The sequence below is a fragment of the Nymphaea colorata genome, chromosome 5 (assembly GCF_008831285.2).
Source record: "Nymphaea colorata isolate Beijing-Zhang1983 chromosome 5, ASM883128v2, whole genome shotgun sequence".
In the NCBI taxonomy this organism is placed as follows: domain Eukaryota; kingdom Viridiplantae; phylum Streptophyta; class Magnoliopsida; order Nymphaeales; family Nymphaeaceae; genus Nymphaea; species Nymphaea colorata.
This window is the reverse complement of record NC_045142.1, coordinates 15,351,063-15,373,139: the sequence shown is the minus strand read 5'-3', so window position 1 is coordinate 15,373,139 and position 22,077 is coordinate 15,351,063. Positions and strand designations below refer to the sequence as shown.

At 36.1% G+C, this 22,077-nt stretch overlaps 1 protein-coding gene across 1 annotated transcript in view; it reads left to right on the top strand.

Annotated features, from left to right (window-relative positions):
• The first annotated feature begins 2,304 nt into the window (after positions 1 to 2,304).
• LOC116254809 (uncharacterized) overlaps positions 2,305 to 22,077 on the top strand; it is a 28,705-nt gene continuing 8,932 nt past the window's right edge. Inside the window, exons 1-7 of the mRNA XM_031630392.2 lie at positions 2,305 to 2,389; positions 2,499 to 2,722; positions 3,834 to 3,899; positions 4,003 to 4,052; positions 4,186 to 4,250; positions 11,046 to 11,137; positions 17,640 to 17,711. Of these exons, the coding sequence (XP_031486252.2) occupies positions 2,374 to 2,389; positions 2,499 to 2,722; positions 3,834 to 3,899; positions 4,003 to 4,052; positions 4,186 to 4,250; positions 11,046 to 11,137; positions 17,640 to 17,711 (585 nt within the window). The 5' untranslated portion in view covers positions 2,305 to 2,373. The remainder of the gene's footprint in view (positions 2,390 to 2,498; positions 2,723 to 3,833; positions 3,900 to 4,002; positions 4,053 to 4,185; positions 4,251 to 11,045; positions 11,138 to 17,639; positions 17,712 to 22,077) is intronic.

Here is a 22,077-nt window from a genome sequence, read left to right as displayed (position 1 = left end):
AGAGGCACGACAAGTAGAGATACTATTAAACAAAGGGCACTCTTATCTCACTAAATAAGCCACCAAAACAATGGTGGACAAAGGCAATGAATACATTGAACATAGGCACAACTGCAAATCTAGCTAATTCTTTGCACCCGAGTTGACATGATAGGGGTGCGGCAACTGACAATTTACTTTCTTCTTTGTTGAATCATTGATAGAACCATAGCTTATTAATTGTTAATTTTGTAATTAGTGGAGAATCACATAACTCTCTCTCTCTCTCTCTCTCTCTCTCTCTCTCTCTCTCTCACACACACACACACACACACACACACACATATATAGCCCTACAGCATCGGCATCCATAATTTTCTGAAAAAATGCAGTATCCACAAGGACATTCTGCGCTTATTTGGCATAGGTCGGGATATGCTCTGCTACTAAAATGGTACAAGAAAATAATAAACAACAAGAAGTAAAGCATTCCACTCATTTCATTAAAATAAATTACAAAACAATAATAGTCTGCATATATTCCTTTAGATGAGAACACAAGCAAGAAAGTGAAACCAGTAAATATAGAGCTAAAAGAACTTTGCACGCCATTCGAACATGAAAAAGGAAAACAGGAAATAGGTCACCAAAAAAATCAAACAATGAAGAATGACTTCAAAAAATAAGCTCCACCTCTGGGAAAAAAGGATTGCAGCCTTACCTATGTGAACCGTTCAGCATTATGGCTGCAACTTTCTGATCCTGAATAACTTATGAAGTTATGATTAAGTTAGATCCTGAGAACTTTGAAATTAGACCTTGCTGGCTCCAGAGAAAAGAAAAAGTCGAATTAAAATGCATAACCTTTGAAGTTTGAACCGGTATTGCAACTATTTAGTGCAATAGGCTTGTTAGATGTCATAAAGGCTCCTCCACCAGCATTTTTCATACTATTTATGTTTGTTCTTGCAAGGGCCCACTGCATCATTAAGTGTTACTGTCCAAACCAGTACAAATAAGTATGAGTATTTATCATATGGGACAACGAGGCAAAAACAATATATGTGCAATTCCATCAACAAGACCCACAAAAGTAAAATAAAATTACCAAGATTGAAATGCCTGACTGACTTAAGAAGAAACTCAAGTAACAATGTCAAACATCAACACTCACACAATTTAAGTTCTTCACTATTCATCACAACAAGCCTTTGCAAATCAACCATATGCTTAAAAAGGGCCAGCCAACACTTTCCAACATGATAAGTGCATCCAAAACACTATTCTAAATAAGACATAACCTCAAGGAACAATGGAACTATAACACTTTTTGTGACAACATAACAAAAAGAATGTGAAGATTAAGCACCTTCTGAGAATGCATATGCATAGAGTCCTTGTCAACCCAGGAATGGCAGATACCTCTCATCATATGGAATAATAGGAACCAAAAAAATACCGGAGGATGAAACAGAACCTCATTTGCTCCATGAAACCTCAGCTGATACTCTCATCAGCAACACCAAAGCACCTTAATAGAACCTTTTCTTCAAAATAGTAAAAGATGACAACCCAAACCTTAGAGGAAGAAGATGGACGAAAATCGCAAAAGATACCAACTTTGACAAAACCTTTACTCAAGAAACGAACCACAACACAAAGAGACAGAGAAAGAGAGTGAAAAAATTACATATACCACTGATAATAAAAGATAAATAGGATGCCGGTGTTCACAAAGCCCTTTTTACCAAAATCAAATTTTTGTCATTTTATGTCATCAAATTTAGTGCACCTGGAAATTTGTTTGAATGATATAAATTTTTATCATATTTATTACTATATAATGAAATGTCGAGTGTAAGTGTGGTTCCTCATTGAATAAGGAGATCAAATTAAAAATATTTTTATTTGAATGTTAGGGACATTATTGTAAAGTATTAGAAATTCTATCATTTTTTTTCTCTTTTATCCAAACAAGCTTTATAATCATCAATTTCTTTTCATTTTTTACCTTTCAATTCCATTTCATTCCTATTCACTTTCCCTCCCTTTCATTTTCATCCCTCCCTTTCTTTTCATTTCCTTCAATCCAAACAAAGAGTTAATCGTGAAGGTCAAGTTCTCGCTGTGAGACCCACCAAGTAGGGTGTTCGAGCATCAAACACAATGTTCGGTGAGGGTCAGGAATAGGATGTTGGAGCATCAAACTCAATGTTCGACCCTTCAGGCTGGGGCCACTCGGCCGCATCTTTCTTACTTCATTGAGTACTTGATGTGGCATTTGTTTTCCATGGTAGGTGCTCAGTGAATATCTAAAATGTCAATTCCCTGTGCTCTATTGTAAAAGGAGGCTACGTGCTGTACTATGGAAAAGAGGCTAGCAAATTAAAGCGTATGAGAGGTGTGACAGGTAATATGTCAAGACATCGAAAGTGCTTTGAATAAAAAAATAACTTATGAAATGGGAAAAAAAAGGCTTTTACGAAAATTGGAAAGTTATTTCTGACGTCAATACGTAGGGTCCGGTCGAGCGTCCACAGCTACATTTCGCCCTCGCTCCGGTCCTGCAGGGGTGAATATTTTTTCCATTTTGCACCTTGGTCATCGTGCCGGGAGGGTTTCTTCCCCTGCTTTTGTCCAACCGCTCTCTCCTCAAAAAGCTCTCCAGGCCTGGGCTCCGACAGGAGGGAGCAGAACGCGACAAAGAGGCAAGAGGAAAGTAGGAGTGAAGATGAATAGCGAGGTATACATCAATAGTTTCCTGCCGCCATTAATTTTCCATTGTTCTGGATTTCTCTTGTAGAGTGGGTTTCTCGTCGTTTTTTCTTTGAATCTCTTTCCCACGAGGATTTTAACTTAGAGATATTCAGAGGATTTCCCTTTCTTTCTAATTCTTTCTCTTCACTGTCGTTGTTGTTGTCGTTGCTGCTGGTTTTTCTACATATCCATCTTTTCCTCCTGACCACGTGAAATTTTGTTGTCCCTTTTTTCGTGAAAGTAGATACATGTAGGTGAATCGACTTACCACTTATGAGGGATAGTAATTAGTGATAATACTTATTGATAAACCATAATCCCTCATATATCGTCCGATCCATTTCCTAAATTAAATGGTAAGTGAATGAAATAAAATCCCAAAATTTCTTTTTTGTATGTTATTACTGTTAGTTTGAACAATGCATCTATAGCCCATTTCGTCGGATTTTCGGTGACATACATTGGTAAAGGTGTTCAACAGTGTTGTGCGCTGGTCCTGATCATGTACTAGTCTTGTTAGTTTGATAAAAGCAAATGGAAAATGAGTCAGCTCATGGAATCAATTCTTGACTGAGAAGGAAAAACAAGCAATTGGCCCCATATTGACAGTTTCTTGTCTAAGAGGCTAATTACCGAGCTTACAAATTTGAGAAGTTCAAGTTCGTTGTTTTCCACAAGCCCTGCTGTCGTTAATATGTTGAATAACAAGTTGCTATATGATTATCTTGGCCCATGTCCAACAGAAAAATTATTTCTCTTGTGAATGAGTTGATGATGATCGTGAACGTGTATAATTATCGTAGCAATCAAGCGATCCAATGTCAACTCTTCCAAAACTTGGTAATATATGTGTTGAGCCCTGGAGTGTGACCCATTATGTGGACGATCCGAGTTGATTTGGCACTATGATTTTGACTAAATTCTATGTTTGTTGATGCTTCGCAAACTTTGTTTGCAGATACTACCGTTTACAGTTGCTAATGAACAATTCGTTTGCTTTAACCAATATTGGTCGATAGTTTTTATGATTTTTGCCATTTCTACATTGTTGGTGAATCTTTTTTCTTTGTTTTCTAACTTGACTTTTGCTCCTTAAGGATGATCCGGAATTAGCTGCAATCAGGCAAAGAAGAATGCAGCAGTTGATGGCACAACATGATCTTGTGAGCAATTTTTTTATATATCCAGAAAAGTAGAGAGAGTCTTCTGTATCATTGATTTGGTCTTCCGTTAATACAGTCACTCAACTTGCTGTTTCTAATTTAGGGGAATCAGCAAAACCCAGATCAACAAAAAGCACAAGAAGATGCTAAAAGGTTGGTGAGATTAGATCGACTAAATGATATGCTCGAATTGATTCTCCTGCCCTAGTTGTTAATACTTTGGTCTATGGATCTAGGGAGTTTTGTCTTCCAGCCCAAGTTACTAACTCTTTGGTGTATGTACTAGGGAAGCAGACGAGCGAAGGCAGTTGATGCTTAGTCAGATTTTGTCCTCCCAAGCAAGAGAAAGATGTAATAGTTGTGGTTTTGTCTGTTTGTTATATATATGTTGGTTCATGTGCTTTAGAATCATATGAAAAATGATTACCTTTGTTCTTATATGGTTAATGATTTCTCTTGGAGATTCTTCTCTATGAAAGGGAATACTATGCTCAACACTCTTTTTTAAGGCATCTTCATTGCCTGAGCTATCAAGCATGTCACATTCATCATCAAATGCATAAATGGGCATCAAATCGTTCAGGAAAGCATAACCAATATCATGTTTGGATTCTTTTTCTCAAACCCCTTTTCATGTTCATGAAAAACCACATTTCTTGAAACGTAAAGCTTATCATTTTCAACATTGTAACATCTATATCCTTTTTGACTCTTAGAATAACCAATGAATACACATTGCAAAGCTTTTGGTGAAAGTTTGTCCCTTGATCATTAAGAATAAAACATTTATATCCAAAAACTAGTCTGTTGTAGTCAGGTTCAAGAGATTTTGTCCAAAATTTTTGAAGGCGTTTTATTTATGAGGTAGACAACAGTAAGCATTGGTTCTGCTCAAAGATTTTTCAGAACTTCCATTGCTAGAAGAAGAGTACAGTCCATTTCTATGATATGATGATGTTTCCTTTCTGAAATTCCATTTTGTTGTGGGGTTCTTGGACAAGATTTCTGGTGTTCAATGTAATTTTCCTTCAAATAGTTTTCAAAAACATTCGAACTTCGAAGTGTATTCTTCACCAGAGTCAGATCTAAAAATTTTTATATCAGTTTGGAGTTGGTTTTTGATCAGTTGATGAAAGTTCTTGAAATCTACAAACACATCAGATTTATGCTTAGGAAAAATATCCGTGCATATCTAATATAATCATCAACAAATAGGACAGTAAGAGTAGCCACCTTTGGACATAATCGGAGCTGGACCCCACATGCTTGAGTGAACAAGTTGAAAAGGTGATTTACTTATAAAAGTTCTTTCGCCAAATAGAAGGGACTTGCGAGCACATGTATGTAGAGCCATTCTTCTTTGTTGGTTGGAGAGAGAACGTCTGCTAGGGTTCCCCTGCTGTTTTGGGGACTTCAAATCTTTCGCCTCCAGCCATGGCTGCCGGCCACTCGGCGGCCAAGGAGGTCCCCTGAGGGAGCGATAGACCTCTTACAGCGAGGCCATTGGAGCGGACTGCTACTCCTTGGTTCCCTCATAACCATGCGAGAACTGACGACCATTGAGAGAGGCCCCTGCGGCCTTTGGACAGCTTGTTCTGGCTTTGCGATGAAGCCCATCTCTGAAATCATGGGCAGAACGTATAGTTCAGGACACTATGGACGAGGATGAGTAGGAGTACGGAGAGCCATTGGAAGTGGAGTGCGATGAGGTCTGTCTGAAGGTTTTCATCCTGGAGGAGGGGTTGGAGCGGATGAAGCGTCTTTTCTGCTGGTGCGCAATATGTTGCTTCATTGGAATACTCCTACATTACGAATGGCCTACGACGTTTTTGGGCTGAGATTAGTAATCATCGCTTCTCATTTTTGAGCAAAGGTGCTTTCATGGTTAGGGTCGATAATCAACAGGATCTTGTGGTGATTCTTCGCACAAGCGCTTGAGATTGGAGGAAAAACCCTGGTTGCCAGTCACTGGGCACCAGGCATGCTCTATCACATGGGTACTCCTCTTAGGGAGGAGTACCCGTATGGTACGGGTATGGCCCTGGTGCGGTCAACGCAGTACCGGGTACGATCAACGTACCCGGGATCATTTTTGTCTATTTTCGGACTTGGTCAACTTTGACCAAGTCCAAAGTTGTCCAGTTTTTGAGTTGAAAATTAAAAATCCCCCTCTTTTCTTGTTTCCTTTTTCACTCTAAACCTTTCTTGTACGTAGTTCCTCTCAACTTTTCATTTAAAATCTTCCATACAATGTTTCGAAAATCCATTCCTTCTCTATAACTTGACTCTTCGATAATAGTGTGAGCCATAACCATAGCGATGTCAATATATCTTAAAAGCGTGACCTGTTGCTCCTTCTAATCTTGATGATGCGACGGAGAATCAAGAAAGCTGATATATTTGTATGTTAATTACTTCCATACTGTGTTTTGTGAATATGTTATTCATTTTGAAATTTTTTGACATATATATATATATGTCCATGTATGTATGGCCGTACCCCCGCGCCCAAATTTTTTGAAAATGGTCCGTACCCGTACCCGTACCTATGTGACATAGCAGACATGTCACTCAGTGTTGAGGATTTGGTCAGAATCCCTCTGTTACCATAAGACCCACCAATGGAATCAACGGGTGTTCAAGAGGATTGCTGCTTCAAGGGGGGCATGCTAATGGAGGTAGATCCCTTTACCAGAATGATGTTAAGGGTAGATTTTGCCCGCATACTGATTTTTGTCCCTCTCAACTTCTTTCCTAAGTCTTGGTAAAGCTATTCCTGGCAGGGGAGATGCCATTAACGGCAATCCTTCTTGTCAAGTGGTTGCCCTTTTACTGAAGCCATTGCTTGTAGGGTCCAAACTTATTTGGGATGCTATCCCCACTTAATCTGGGTGGTTTCCTCTTACGTTTTTGTCCATTGTATATAGTCAATTTTTTATTAATAAAAATTTTTGGGGATCAACCTCAGCAGGCCTTGCAGCGGAAATGGCAGGGACTTCATTTTTCCAAATATGCATTCACTACATAGGTGATTATCATTACATGCATTCTTCAAAAAAGGAATACATTTCATCTTTTCATGACTAGTGTGCCCTAGTCTTTGATGCCATGTGAGAATGTCATTTCTCTTTGCAGTATCACAAAAAGAGTACTAAATCCGAAATTCCATGTAATAAAGATCTCTTTTAACCCCTCTCCCAATCGTCCTCCCTGAGACTTGATCATGTATCCAAGATTTATCTTGTGAAAAAACAACTGGGCAACCATGATCAGTAATTTGGCATATAGCAGCAAGTTCAAGTTCAATTTGGGTATATGTCTAACATTGGCTATTCTGAAAGTTTTTGAGTTTTTATCGTATTTTTCAATATCTCCAATACTTTCTATTTTCAAAGAAGTCCCATCTGCAGTTGAAACAAAGTAAGGAAATGAGTTTGTTCTTATATTTGAAAAATTATTTTTGTGAGGTGTCATATGAAATGAAGCTCTGGAGTCCAAAAGCTAAGCAATATTATCTTGAGTTGCAGTGGTAACAGCGGCAATAGTAGAAGTACCTCCTTTGAAATAGGGCTGCAATGCTTCAGCAAGTTCCACAAGAGAGAATCCTTGAACAGTCCTTTGATCAGAACTTTCAGTTGTAGCAGCTTTATTTTCAGTGACAACTGGTCTTTTATCAAATCTCCTCAATGTTGAGTATTTAGGTTTAGGATGCCCGGGTTCATGACAATCAAAGCAAATAATTTTCTTGCTGGTATCCTCATTATTTTTCCCAAAATGAGGGGGTCTATAATCCCTTACGTGATTTCCTGGATTTGAAACTGTTAAAACATTGTCATTGATTTTTTTTGTAGTGTATCAGCCGATTCTCTTCCATGATAAGGTCAGTCAAGGCCTCATTCATGGTAGGGACAATTGGCTTGTGTAGTAAAGAAGTTCTTGCAATATCAAACTCAGACCTTATTCCCATAAGAAAAGTATAGAACTTATCCTCTTGAATCTGTTTTTCTCTAAGTAAGATATCTTCGAGATCCTTCCATTTTGGTTCAAAGTTAGACAATTCATCCCACAATTGAGAGAACTCTCCATAATATTCTTTTACGGATTTGTTTTATTGCTGTAATTTAGAGATTTTTTGCTTGAAAATTCCATTTATGTGCCGCATTTTTCATGGCACGTGTCTCTTTCAAGTACTCCCATGCTTCGTGGGCTAAATCAAATTTAGCTAACTGGGTTCTAGCGATTGGATCCATGCTGTTTTGTAACCAAGACATCACCTTGTGATGATTGGTTTTCCATTCTTTCCATTTTTTTTTCAAACTCGTTGATTGCCTTATCTCTCTCATTTCCCTTAAACTCTTCAATTTTTCCATCTATGGTTTCAGTAAAGCTTGTTGTATGCTCAATTTCTGTCCCTTCAATGTCACCCTGAAGACCTTTCCCTCCTATATGGTGCTTTATGGTTGAAGCCTATATAACATAGTTGGTTGCAGTGAGTTTAAAAAGGGGCTGGAGTGAGATATATTCCTTCTCATCCATTAGAAAAGCAAACTGGCCTGCCTTTTGAAGAGAAAAAGAAAGCGTACCAGATTCAAGACAGTCAATATATTCTGCTATAAATGATCCACAGCAGTATGTCATAGTTGACAGCAACTTCAATCTCGATCACCGCTTCTAATAATGCTGATACATCACCAGCAGGTCACTCCAAAACAATATGTCAGAGTTGACAGCAGCTCTAACTTTAGTACTTCCAGCATTGATACAACATCAACATATCTCAATCAACCTGTCTCTGACTCTCCATCTCCGCTAGACTCTCTTTGTTGCTCTCTCCCCCTCTTACTCACTCGTTTGCTCATTCATATACCACAAACCTAGGTGCATTCTCTTTGCTTGTCTTGGTTGTTGCTATACTTTTTAGTGACTTTTGTGATCTTCTCTGACCTGTTCACTCCTCATCTCTCACATCTTAGCATTCTAGCTTTGTTTTTGCAGTGTGGCCATTGTAGTCTTGCTTGCAGTTCTCCTACCATAACACAACCGTCATCCTTTGGCTGGGCACCAAAAAACGTCAGAGCTGTTTCCATATGCCTTGTATATTTGGCATCTACAAGTCAAAATTTTTGAACCATTTCAGTCGAGTATGTTATGGTCCTTATGGAGGATTGCGCTTTCTGTGAAGAAGCAACAGTGACATGCTACTATAAATCTAAGTGTATGCAATACTTTTAATTTAGAATCTTATTAGTTAGACTGGAGGACATTTTATATGTAATTGGGCTCCCAATAGATGGGAAGCCAATTATTAGAAATTTAGAAAAGTGGTTGAACTCCATTCAACTTTTAGTTTTATTGAATGTTTAGGTGAAAATTTGGTTTCTACCGGAAAGAATAGAAAGTATGTAAAATTGAATTTGTTGAGGGAAGTTTACTTCTGATGAAGACTTTAAAGAGTTAACAAGTATGTTAATGCCTCCTATATTAGATAGATTGTTTACTTCTGATGAAGACTTTAAAGAGTTAACAAGTATGTTAATGCCTCCTATATTAGATAGATTGTTTACTTCTGATGAAGACTTTAAAGAGTTAACATGTATGTTAATGCCTCCTATATTAGATAGATTGTTTCATAAATAATGTCTGCAGCCGAGGATTAATGCAACCTTTTTGCGTTATTTGAATAAACTATAAAAAGGATATGCTTGGTGGTAAATTTGGTATACTTAAAATTTTGAACTTCATATTGGTGCAACTTAAGAAAGAGTTGTATGATCATCTCTTACATTGACAGCCTTTACTGTTGGATCACCTACCAAATCTTTGGACTGCACTTATAAGTGCTCTGGATATTGACCTTCCAAGAAAATTTTCCTTGTTCTCTTCATGGGAGGGATTACTTTGCTCATATGTAGAAAAATGCATGGAATTGCAAAGTGAATGATTTTAGAAATATTTTGGTTGAGACAACATGGGATAACATTGTTTGGCAGCCTGTTTGGCAGCCTTATAAAATGCTCTCTGTGGACATTTTTATCAGTTGAAGTGTGTGGACAAGTGGTGCTGTCAAGTTAAAAACTTAAAATAGAATCTTCATGTGCTTCATGAGTTTGGTTATCATATTTCTTGTTGCTTAAAGCAATCTGGCATAAGCAAACATATCTCAGTGCTTACATTTAAAAGATTAGTAAATTGAACAGGAAGTGTTAAGAGCCTCAACAGAAATTGGGTCTTAAGAAAAAGCTACAAGGCCATGAGCAATTTTTTAATTGCTGACTGTTTGGCTTGACTGTATATTCACCAGGTTTACTTTCACCCAGTGGTTGCATCAGGAAAGTTAGAACTCTGCCTTCTGAATTTCTTCATTCAAATTTTAGGATTAAACCTTGTTGGTAGCAAAGGGAGTTTTAGACTTCCTCACAATGTGTTTGATTGCCTCGTGTATGATAAGATAACCTTGACATGCAAAATAAAGGTTGTCTAGGGAATCATTCATGGCCTGAAGGGCATATTGAAAGCTACAGAGCAAGGTTATGAATTTAGTAAGTTCAAATAAAAACTTAAGTACCTTCTCTAGGTTCAGTTTATGAGCTAAGGAATGAGGATAGATATTTGAGTTTAATTCCCATGACTCCTTGGGATCCTGAGCTTCTAGATGGGTATGGATCTTTGAATTCATTACCACAACCTTCTCAGGGCTCTTTTTTTTGAGTTGTTTTTCATTTTCTACCATGTTAACATAGTTTTGGTTGCCTATAACTGGCTTAATTTCCTGAACCCCATATGTTGTTAGGGTCCTTATTTTCTGCCTTTTGTCATCCAGAATCCTACTGCTTCAAAAATGCTATTCACAGGGAACAGCCCTCCTTGTTGGGATGCTTAGAAGAATAAAATTTTTAGAAGTCTGCTTGCTTCTATATAATTTAGTAGAAGTTCATTGTGTTGTTTTGTTGGTTGCATATCTTAGTGGCTTAGTGGCATATTCGGATGAATTGAACTCAACAGATATATTTCAACGTAGCCCTTATAAATTTATTTTACTGGGCTATCTGTTTCCTTTTCGGATACTTGGAAGACTAAACTTCTAAGAATATCTGTTCTATTTATATAATTTATTTAGAGTTTAATGTGTTGATTGGTATGCGTCAGTGGCTAGAATTGCATTGGTAAAGCCAGAGAAAGCAAGAGGAGTGGAAGATGTCTTGCTCCGTGCAGCGCAAATGGGGCAGATTGCAGAGAAGGTGAAGTTTTAATCTAAAGCTTAATAGTTATGTCAATCATCTTGATATTATGCTCTCTCTCCCATCCTGACAATCTTCTCTCTCTCTCTCTCTCTCTCTCTCTCTCTCTCTCTCTCTCGTGTGTCCACATGCACGTGTCTATGAGTGAGAATTTAAGATTTTTTCTGATTTTTTTTTAAAACCATCTGTAAAGCATTGAGTACATGTTAAAAAACCTATAATCAATATAATATGTATCTTCTGCTATCTAGATCAGATACCATCGGCCGGGGCAGCACTAAGGGGGGCTTCCAGGGGCCATGACCCCTCCTAAGATTTTGAAAAATAAAATATTAGCTTTAAGTTTTACCTTAGTGGAACAAATGACCCTGAATCTGAACCATGTTTACCCTGTCTTCTATGTGTGCTTTATATATATATATATCATTATGGCAAACTGAAAAAATCTGAGAAAAATGTGTTTTTTGGGTGAAAATATATTTGTCGCATTTTATCATGTTTTTTTTTCTCGTTTTTTACATCAATATGATCACAAATTCAAATTCAAATTTGAATGAAGTTATGTATCATCATTTTTAGCATCATGAAACCATCATTTTACCATTTTGTTTAGTTTTTTTAATTTCATTAGTTTTTTATTAGTTTTATTTTTGTCTAATCTTTAGATTTTATTAAATTTTCCAGAGATTTTGTCAGAAAAAAATCGCTAAAAAATGCTCTAGAAAAACCTTGCTGTTAAAAATCTGAAAACAATATTTATGACAATTAGTATCAACCATTTAATGGTGTCAATGCTGTCCAGCAACCTTAAGCCATTGGATGGGAAGAGACGTGACGATTATCCTCTTTCTTGTGGACATTTCAACCACACATCTCTCTTATTTAATGTTGAGGATTGATTATATATATATATATCATTATCACATACATCTTGATAGTTTCAAATATATTGCGATATTAATGAGGCAAACTGAAAAAATCTGAGAAAAATGTGTTGTTTGGGTAAAAATATATTTGTCGCATTTTACCGTGCTTTTTTTTTCTCGTTTTTTACATCAATATGATCACAATTTCAAATTTGAATTTGAATGAAGTTATGTATGATCATTTTATCATCATGAAACCATCATTTTACCATTTTGTTTAGTTTTATTTTTGTCTAATCTTTAGATTTTGTTAAAATTTCCCGAGATTTTCTCAGAAAAAAATCGCTAAAAAATGCTCGAGAAAAACCTTGCTGTTAAAAATCTGAAAACAATATTTGTGACAATTAGTATCAACTATTTAATGGTGTCAATGCTGTCCATCAACCTTAAGCCATTGGACGTCCCTCTTTTTGTGGACATTTCAACCACACATCTCTCTTATTTAATGTTGAGGATTGATTATATATATATCTATATCTCTATATATATCACATACATCTTGATAGTTTCAAATATATTGCGATATTAATGAGGCAAACTGAAAAAATCTGAGAAAAATGTGTTTTTTGGGTAAAAATATATTTGTCGCATTTTATCATGTTTTTTTTCCTCGTTTTTTTACTTCAATATGATCACAATTTCAAATTTGAATTTGAATGAAGTTATGTATGATCATTTTTATCATCATGAAACCATCATTTTACCATTTTGTTTAGTTTTTTTAATTTCATTAGTTTTTTATTAGTTTTATTTTTGTCTAATCTTTAGATTTTGTTAAATTTTCCTGAGATTTTCTCAGAAAAAAAATCGCTAAAAAATGCTCGAGAAAAACCTTGCTGGTGAAAATCTGAAAACAATATTTGTGACAATTAGTATCAACTGTTTAATGGTGTCAATGCTGTCCTTCAACCTTAAGCCATTGGATGGGAAGAGATGTGACGATCATCCTCTTTTTGTGGACATTTCAACCACACATCTCTCTTATTTAATGTTGAGGATTGATTGACACAGTTGGCACAATGTAAGGACCACACGTCTATATTATCTACTGGTTAATGGTTGTTTTATTTAGTTGCAACAATCTAAGGACCTTATATATTATAACACATATAAGTGAGATTTAAGTGCCATTTGGCTTTTCCAATAATTCAAAATGTTTTGATGAATTCAACCATATTGACAGATTTTATGTCCAAAACCATTAGATCAAATAAACAAGATCATCACAATCCAATTTGTACATCAAACTTTATAAGGGTCTGAAAGTCAATAGTCTTATGTCTGTCAGCTCATAAAAGTTGAAACCTTCTCTAGACATTGAAAAATCATGATTTCCTTTGGCTGTTACATTTTTCGACAGCTTGAGCTCATTTCTGTAGTTAGATTTATAAAAAAAAAGGCCTAAAAATAGTAGATGACACATTAAATATCATATTTCTAGCCATCATGTTTCTAAGGATCCACAGATGTAAAAAAAACCAGGAAATATCAGGATCAGGGCCGCCACAATCAACTGTTCAGTCAATACAATTAAATGATTTATAAGTTGAAACGCGTGAAAGTCAGTATTGTAAAGTGTGTACCATAATCCATGTTGGTCTGGCCATCGTATCATAAACTTGTTTTTTTAAAGTTAAAAAAATCAAAACGAATAATAAAATAAAGAAAAATCAGAAAAAATCAACAACATGTTCTTCATGGAAACATATCACGTATAAATGTAGAGTTATTTATGACATTGCACATTCATCAATTTAACATAAGATAATCTTAATGTCATAAATAATAGCTGAAATAGGTTTAAAGATTTGGACATGATAAGACGAAATTGTTCAATGCAAATAGCAACAAAAACAGTCAAATATAATCTAGTCGGCTTTTATCATCTAATTACAATACTTGCAAATGATTTTCAACCAATCATTTTCCTTACTCTTGTGTGCCATTCTCATGCAGGATTGTTTGAAGGCATGTCTTCACAAAGCAAAAGAAATTTATGGAAATCTTCACAAAACAATAGAAATGTACAACAAAGGGAAGAGATTTTATAACTTTTTGTAAAATAATTCAGAAACTCCTCATTCTTCAACTACAAATCGGTCTTCTATACTCGAATCTTTCTTCAAATCAGTGTTTCCCCTCTCGAACCAACAAGAGCTACTCTTGACCAAAATCCTAGGAATGTCTGGAAGTGGCGGGAAAGGGCTTTTTGAAACCCAATAGAAAAAGGGTCTTGAGTACCACTGCATCATCCCGCTTCTAGAAATGGGGTGTATTTTGTTGTTTTCCCCCATACTTATGATATATATGGTAGGATACACCTTTACATTGTAACTTGTAAGGTACATACAACATTAAAACTGACTTCTCAAAAAGTAAATGGCAACTTATATTTTGACTTAGAAAAGTAATTTGCTTGTTAACTTGTGAGGTATTTGGTCAAGTTGATTAGATGACCTATATCCTATGTCACACGGGTACGGGTACGCAGACACGGCAATTTTCAAAATTTTAGGATACACGCGAATATTATATTCTAAAAAATTAAAAATGATAATAAAATAAAAGAAACATTAAATTAATAATTCACTCTTATAATCTCATAAGTCATAAGAAAGAAGGTCTCAAACAAACATAACATGAAATAAAACAATACAACAAAGTATAAACATGCAGATTTATTTCTGGATAATGTAAACCAGTCCTCAATGAGAACAGGCAACATCCGATACATTCTAGTGACTGTGGGCAACGGCTACCTTACAAGCACTAAGGCAAAATCCCCAAATCCCCAAATCAAATAAAAAAAGAAAATATCGCACATAGCATTGAAGAATAGGATCAAGATCGATAGATTAACCATTCAATCTTCAAACGAAAACATCCCCAAATCGGCAAGAAAAACTCAAACGAAAAAAACCCAAATGAAGCATGAAACCCTAACTTCTAATGTCGAAAAGAAAAAAAAAAACACTTACCTGTCTGTCGCCTGCTGCCGCCGGATGCCACCAGATGTCGCAGTCGATCGCCGGAGCTCGTCGCCGTCGCCCGCCATTGCCGAGCTCTGCTGTCGCCCCAAGGAGTCGAGGGTAAAGGTCGATCGTCGAGGGTAAAGCGTAAAACGAAATCTAGGGTTAAAACATAAAATCGGGTTATGAAAGTGGTTCAGATCAGGTCTAACCCAGACCCGATCCAAAACGTATCCTGCCATGTCCAAGTGTTGGGATCCGCGTGTCGGAGTGTCGACACCGGTACGTGACCCAGATTGCCGTATCCGTGTGTCACATAGCCTATATCTAATGCTCATAGTCTTCATTATTTGCTTAGTGCACTCTAGGAGCTCTGCATGAGTTGGAAAATACAGCCTTAAGTTGTCCAATCACTAAGATTGGATGTCCTACAAGTGGGCTGAAGTAGTTTCCTTGGAAAATGTAAGTAATAGTTACACTTTTTAGCTGGTGGTCATTAAACTGTTTTTCTTTTTGAGCAGGCACCCATAATAACAATCCAATCTTGTACAATGTGGAACAATGAAACATCAGACCTGTGAGACTATTGTGAGTCATCCAACCAATGCAATTAAATAACTTGCAAATTGTCATGAAAAGGTGAATGAGCGCTATGAGTTTGACTTTATGAGGTTGCTTGTGGATTTGACTTCATCTTCTCTCCAACTTGGCTAGTAAATACTAGAACATGTATGAACAAGCATACATTGGGATAACTCTGTGTAGAGCATAGTCATAAATAATGTTTCGGAGTTTTAAACGGCAAGGTTTTTCTCGGGTATAATACGGCGAGCTTGAAAAAAAGAGGAATAAAGGGGAAAAATGCGGTAAATTTTTAGAAATTTTAAAAAACTAAAAATGGGGGAAAAATAAAATAAGTGAGAGACTATTAACACAAACATCAAAAGATAAATAGATTTGCAACAAATAAAAAATAAAAAATGAAAAAAAACTGTTTTTGGCATTAAAAAAATAAAAAAATGAAAAAAAGTGAAAACAAATTCAAACACATTTTTTTCGGTTTTCACGTTTTTTTTAACACGTTTTTTTAAGTTTTAAACGACCATTTAATATATCATGTTTTTTTTAATGTTTTTTTTTTTGAAAAAACGCGTTTTTTGTGACTATGGTTTTTGTAGTGTACACTTATATGTCAATTAACTATTGTACGTAGATGTTGCTAAATGCAAAATCCTGGTCTGACCTAATTTTACTATTCCATTTAAAGATATGATCCAAGCTAATGATGGATCCCAACTTTAGCTGACATCATTTCGTATTCGAGAAAGGTTTTGAACCAAGGCACTTTCTTGGTATATGAAACTCAAACATATATGATCCTCAATATTTTTTAAACTTTGAACTTGGATAGTCCCCGTAGGAAAAATGTCACTATCCACCCCATTTAAGGAACACGTGTTTTCATGTATCATACCTTTAAATCTGAATGTTGTTTTGGCTCTGATATCAATTGTAACAACTTGACTTAGAACTAACTAGAGCTCCTGGTCTGGTGAATTTCAGCCCGTTTCATAATTTGCTTCAGTTTATATATGTATAAGTTTATGAGATATGTTTCATAGGTACAATGAACAAGCTATTGTACTCAAGTCTACTCAGTTGCAGGGATGAGATAATTTCTCAAAATTAAAGTCATTTGAGACCCTAAAAGAATTAATCTGGACTAGTTAGAACTAATCAGTCCAATTCGGTTCAAAATGATTGATTATAAATAAATAATTACATATATACATATGAAAGTAAATAGAAAATATACATATCTATATGGATGTATATGTACATATGAAAGTAAATGGAAATATGGACATATATATTTTAAGTTGGTTGACCAACGACTAGCTGACTAATTGACTAGTTCGACTTGGCCAACTACTTGGTGGTTTGAAACACAGCTCAGCGGTGTCCAACTTAACTGATTAGTTGGCTGAGTGGTCGGATATTTGCAACTGTGTGTAGGGGTACAACTGTTTATACATGTATATTCTGTAGAGTGTATTGTGTTAACTTAATTACATCTAATTTCTATATGCATTTACCTATAAGGTTCTTTCATGCACACACACACAAACACACAAATGCATGCATATGCATACCCGTACATACATATATTACTGGGATCCGCACCCAAGCATTTTGCCCCAACTGTGCCCAAAGTCCCAAACTATGTATATAAAACCATGCAAATCCGGTGTTTGTATATGAGATGCCACATCCAAAGACAACATATGATCATGTTATTTGTATGATCAGTAGAAACTTTCAGATCTACAAAGTTCGGTCAATCATGCTGCTCAAAATGCAGGAATAGGATGGTATTTAATGCTTATGAGTGGTTTACAAAATTTGGTTGACTTACTCGTATCTAATATTAGTCTTTCACGTATCTGAGGTCTTGGTTTATCTAGGTTTTCATGCAGTAGGTGGAAAGGTGAAACCGTGAAAGAGTATTATATACATATGGAAATGGACAGGCTACGCATTTTGCCAGCATTATTAAACTATTCATTTGTCGATATCTCATCCCCATTCCCTCTTTCTCTCTCACAGGTATCTGAAGAGCGGCTAATTTCACTCCTCGAGCAGATTAACAATCAGACCACCAGGCAGACCAAAGTTACTGTAAGTATTGGCTGTTGCTTCTTTTCCAGTAAGAATGTCTTAAAGTTGGGGTTCCACATGTTTTATGTTCAACTTTATTTGTGCATGGTATGCATGCGTCGTGACAATTTGGGATCCATGAGCCTACGCAGTAACAGCATATAGTGTAATTGGCCAATTAATTTATCCGGTTAACTCTCTTAGTCTAGTTGCCTAGCTAGCAGAACAATATTGCTTATTAAAAGTGTGGGGCTCCACTTAGGCAGTGAATTGAGCTTGGAGCCTAAGCAAGATTATGGGACTAGATACATTAAGAAAAAACCATGAGATGCAGTTTTAATTGTTAAAATTAATGAAAAAAACTGGAATATTTTGAATGGAAGACCTTTGACTATCAACCTATGATAACAAAGCAAATGCACCTTAACATTAATATTTTAGACATTTTATAACATGATAATAAATAGAGTTAAAAGTTTTACTGATCAAATTTGATGAGTTGAACAATTGAAGTTTGAAACTTAAAGGTTATATAACATAAAGCGAAACAAGTTTACAATTTAATACCAATGATTTCAATGTTATAAATCTCTAATTGTAACATCGTAAACCTAAACACTAATCTACAATAAAAATTTCTATTTTAATAATGTTTGCTACTACTTTCCGTTATAAATTTAATGAATGAGAGAAAGTAGTAGAAAGGTAATGTCCTTAACAAAAAAAAGGAATTCTCTCTGCCTTCTAGAACTTGCCTTCGACAGCATCTAATACATTGATTGTTATTTTTGCTAGGGACATTGTAATCTCTCTTTAGCTGATGGCTTAGGGTTAGTTGACACAGTTGATACATTTGCATCTTGTTTTTTCCCTATCCCATGATGTTGGGTTAGTTGATGCAGCTGACACTATATATCTACATACATACATATAGTTGGGTTCTTAAGTTTTGACCAGACTTTACCTGCATTAGAGGAAATAAGAAGAAAAGGAAGATGTTTTGTACTCACGTCTCCTACTCTTGTGACCTAGTCTTACTGATTCTAAAACAAATTATGGACAACAGTGCCTCCTACTTATACACATAAAATACATGTATACATCATTGACTAATAGCATTGGACGTGTTGTACTAATTCAATCCAAATCCAGATCCAATGGCTCTTAATACTTAATAGCTGTCCTCAAGTTGTGCATGGTTTTGAACCCTGGACAACTTGTTTTTCAGAAACTAAAATATATTCTTGTCTGCCCTTTGGTAAATTAAATTGGCTACTTGATTTTCAGTTTACACATATTAAGGTAGAATATATCAACTTTATTACAACTGTGCGTCAGTTTCAGTGTGCTTTGTGTGGCTATGCACAATGGGATTAAAATGATATTTGTATGACACTTATTGTCAAGCAATAGTAAGGATGTCAAAATAATTTCACGAAGTGCTGCTAACAAATGGCTAAACCATGTCAGATCTTTTCAGTTTTGGACTTAGCAACAGCCTTTTGCTTCTTGCTGCTTTAAGCTACCATATTTTCTCCAACAAAATGCAATATCTTGAGACTCACCTGCTCTCATCAGAACTACCTGCCCAACTTGTATTTGAATAAGCAACAAAATTGTGTCCTCCTTGTCCTGTTGCACGTGGTTTATATAAAAGCCTCTCTCTCTACTAGTTCCTTTCCTTCTATTTAGCGTACTGCTCTTTTCACAAATCCATATGTCCACTGTCCAGTTTCAAATCATGCATAAACTGCAAACTTGGTTCATAAGATAAAGTATGAAGTATCACGTTTTATTCATAAGTAACGCGATAAATACATTAAATATAACTCAGCTGTATAAAACGTCAATAAACACGTCTTTTGAAAAAGATGCCAGGCAGCCAGAAAATAAAAACCGCGAAAAAGACACATTCTTTTGTGTCTTTTTTGCGTTTTTTTTGCTTGATGTTGGATTTTTCTTTTTTTTTTTTTCTTTAAAAGTGTTCAGCCAAACCGTGAGTTTCTATCTTTTACATGTATTGAATAAGAGAGAGTGGTGATTAACCAGAAAATTAAACATAATAAAGCAGTAAGAGTGCTGAAAGGTGCATGTAGTAATCAAGATTAATTATGTAATAAAGAGGAGAGAGAGATGGTTTATGGAAAATTAGATGCAATAAAGAAGGGAAGGAGAGAGAGCCCAGCTGCTCCTACGAAACCCTAACCCATAGCACTAACTCCTTCATTAAATCAGCCTTCATAGCATGCGGCTGAGTAAATTGGGTCCAGCATGGAGACCAACCAAATTCATTATTTCGTAAATCCTACATATGGCTCCTATTTGCTTTTAATGTACTATTTTTCACCCACATCCTATCATGTTTATGATTTTATCTAATCATTTTTCATTGTCTTATTATTAATTTTTTTATTTACTTTATTTTTACCTAATTTTTTGATTTTTTAATTTCTTAAAAAAATTTCTGTGACTTTCCCAAGATATATAATTTTGCCGTAAACTCGCTGTATAATACCCGTACACGATCTATGTGACAATGGTATGAACAATATCAGGCTTAGTAAAAGAAGGTAGTATAACGTACCTACTATGCTTTGATATTTTGTGGGATCATCATTTTGCTTAACAGATCTATCGTGTGTCTATGAAGTGAAATTAGTGTCCCATCATTTCTGCTAACTTCAACCTCAAGAAATATCTCAACCTCCCAAGACTTTTCATTGTTAAATGTTGACTTAATAAATGTCATTTGAGTTGCCATTGACAACAATGTCATCCACATAGATCAATGCTAATGTTTTTGTACTAGCAACCTTGAAAATGAACATAGAATGAACTAGTTGCGTAAACTACGAACCCATTCTTTTGAATCTCTAAGAGAAGCTTTCAAACCAGGAGCATGACACTTGCTTTAAGTCATAGCTAATTCGTTGCATTTTTAAACACATTGTCTTGGGCCTCGTTTCATCCTTTGAAATATCCATCTTAAAAGTACATTCTTGAAACCTAGATGACCTAAGAACCAATTACGATTAGTGACAAGAGAAGTATAATACATTGTTCCCATCCTAAGAATTGGACTAAATGTCTCATCATACTCCTGCCTATATTCCTAATTCCTGACTTGATCATTTTGCTACAAGTCTTTTTTTATGTTATTTGCTGTTTGTATGTCTTGGATTTGTATACCCATTTCAAGCTGGCAACATTCTTGTTTCAAGGTTGAGGTACAGGTACAACTACCCATGTTCCACATTTATGTAATGTTTTACTTTCCTCTTTCATAGCCTCAGTCCATTTGTTCGACTGAGCTGTTTGGTAAAACGATGCAGGTTCATCCCTTTTTTGAATTTTGAAATAAATAATTACTGAACGTCCATGAATAAATTTTTATACCTAATCTACTTGGTCAAATGTTGCAGTTTCTCAGACCATCTAGTTCATAGCTACCCTACCAGACCAAGAAGAGAATCATTTGTTGGGCATTGTGTTAGCCGCCGGCTAACAAAGCTGTGATAAAACTCACACACAAACGCAATTAACCTAATTCACCTCTGAATTAGGGCAAAAAACTCCCTCAGCACGACAGAGAATTCATTTCATTATCATCATAACATCCTAATACAGTATCAATCCCTTTATGGGTTGCCTGCTCCTAAGACCCGACCCACACCTTCATTCCTGCCCCAATAGGCCAATACTATTTCTAATAAGGCTATGCGGGGTCAGAGGCTAACATTGCCCCTCCCTTAACCAGCACCTTGTCCTCAAGGTGTGAACTCGGGAAATTATTGCTGTATAGATGTGGCGTCATCCCACGATGGGCTAGGAGCTTCTGGTTCTTGCCGCTCCACCAGCCAGGCTGTTTCTGAAAAATTTTCTGCTGAAGCACTTTAAATGGAAACAGTTCTCCCGGAGAAATACTTGGCAATGGGCTGACTGCAACCTCTGGCTCAGCTCTAGAATAGCAGGCCTTCAAATGGGAGACGTGGAACACATGATGGATTGATGAACTCTCAGGAAGCTGTAACTTGTAGGCCAATTTTCCAATTCTTTCTATCACCTTAAAGGGGTCTGAATACCTTGCACACAATTTATGGGTTTCAGCTGATCGATGCTGGACCTTTCCTGCAGGGAAGTTCTTCAAGTGGACCCACTGGCCTACCTCATATTCTTGGGAACAATGCTTTCTATTATACTGCCTTGTCATTCTGTTTTGAGCAGCTGCCAGCTTACTTTTAGTAATCTCCAATACGTGGTCCCTTGCTATAAGCTGAGTATCTACTTCGTCCAGCTGTACTTCTTGAGGATGGAAGCGATGCAGGTCAGGTGGTGGCTGCCCATACACCACTTCAAAAGGAGATTTTTCTAGGGCAGAATGTATGGC